Source organism: Myotis brandtii, unplaced genomic scaffold (genome assembly GCF_000412655.1).
Source record: "Myotis brandtii unplaced genomic scaffold, ASM41265v1 scaffold2300, whole genome shotgun sequence".
NCBI classification, from domain to species: domain Eukaryota; kingdom Metazoa; phylum Chordata; class Mammalia; order Chiroptera; family Vespertilionidae; genus Myotis; species Myotis brandtii.
In genome coordinates this window covers 44,449-44,872 of record NW_005358651.1, presented here as the reverse complement: position 1 = coordinate 44,872, position 424 = coordinate 44,449, and the positions used below count along the sequence as shown (strand labels likewise).

General features: G+C 68.2%; 1 protein-coding gene across 1 annotated transcript in view; it reads left to right on the top strand.

Annotated features, from left to right (window-relative positions):
• Nucleotides 1-424, top strand: part of NADSYN1 (NAD synthetase 1) — a 22,933-nt gene that overhangs the window by 16,205 nt on the left and 6,304 nt on the right. The window contains 2 exon segments of the mRNA XM_014539914.1: nucleotides 25-131; nucleotides 330-424. Coding sequence (XP_014395400.1) covers nucleotides 25-131; nucleotides 330-424 — 202 coding nt within the window.

Here is a 424-nt window from a genome sequence, read left to right as displayed (position 1 = left end):
CGGTGACGCTTCCCCTCCCGTCAGGCTCGGCTCAGGATGGTTGTCGCCTACCTTTTTGCTCAGCTGAGCCTCTGGGCCCGGGGCGCCCCCGGTGGGCTGCTGGTGCTGGGGTCCGCCAACGTGGACGAGAGGTGTGTATGCCGCGGGCGTGGGAGGGGCCTGGGCTCCTGGATCTTGGAGGGCGAGTGCTGCCCAAGCGGTGTTTCCACAGCCTCTGCCGGTTCTGTGAGCTGCATGGGGGGTGCCAAGTCCCGGAGATGCCAGGCCGCCGCGCTGGGGGAATCGCACCCCTCGGGTCGGCCGCACGGAACCCGTGTTCTCTCGCGCAGCCTCCTGGGCTACCTGACGAAGTACGACTGCTCCAGCGCCGACATCAACCCCATCGGTGGCGTCAGCAAGACCGACCTGCGGGTCTTCGTCGAGT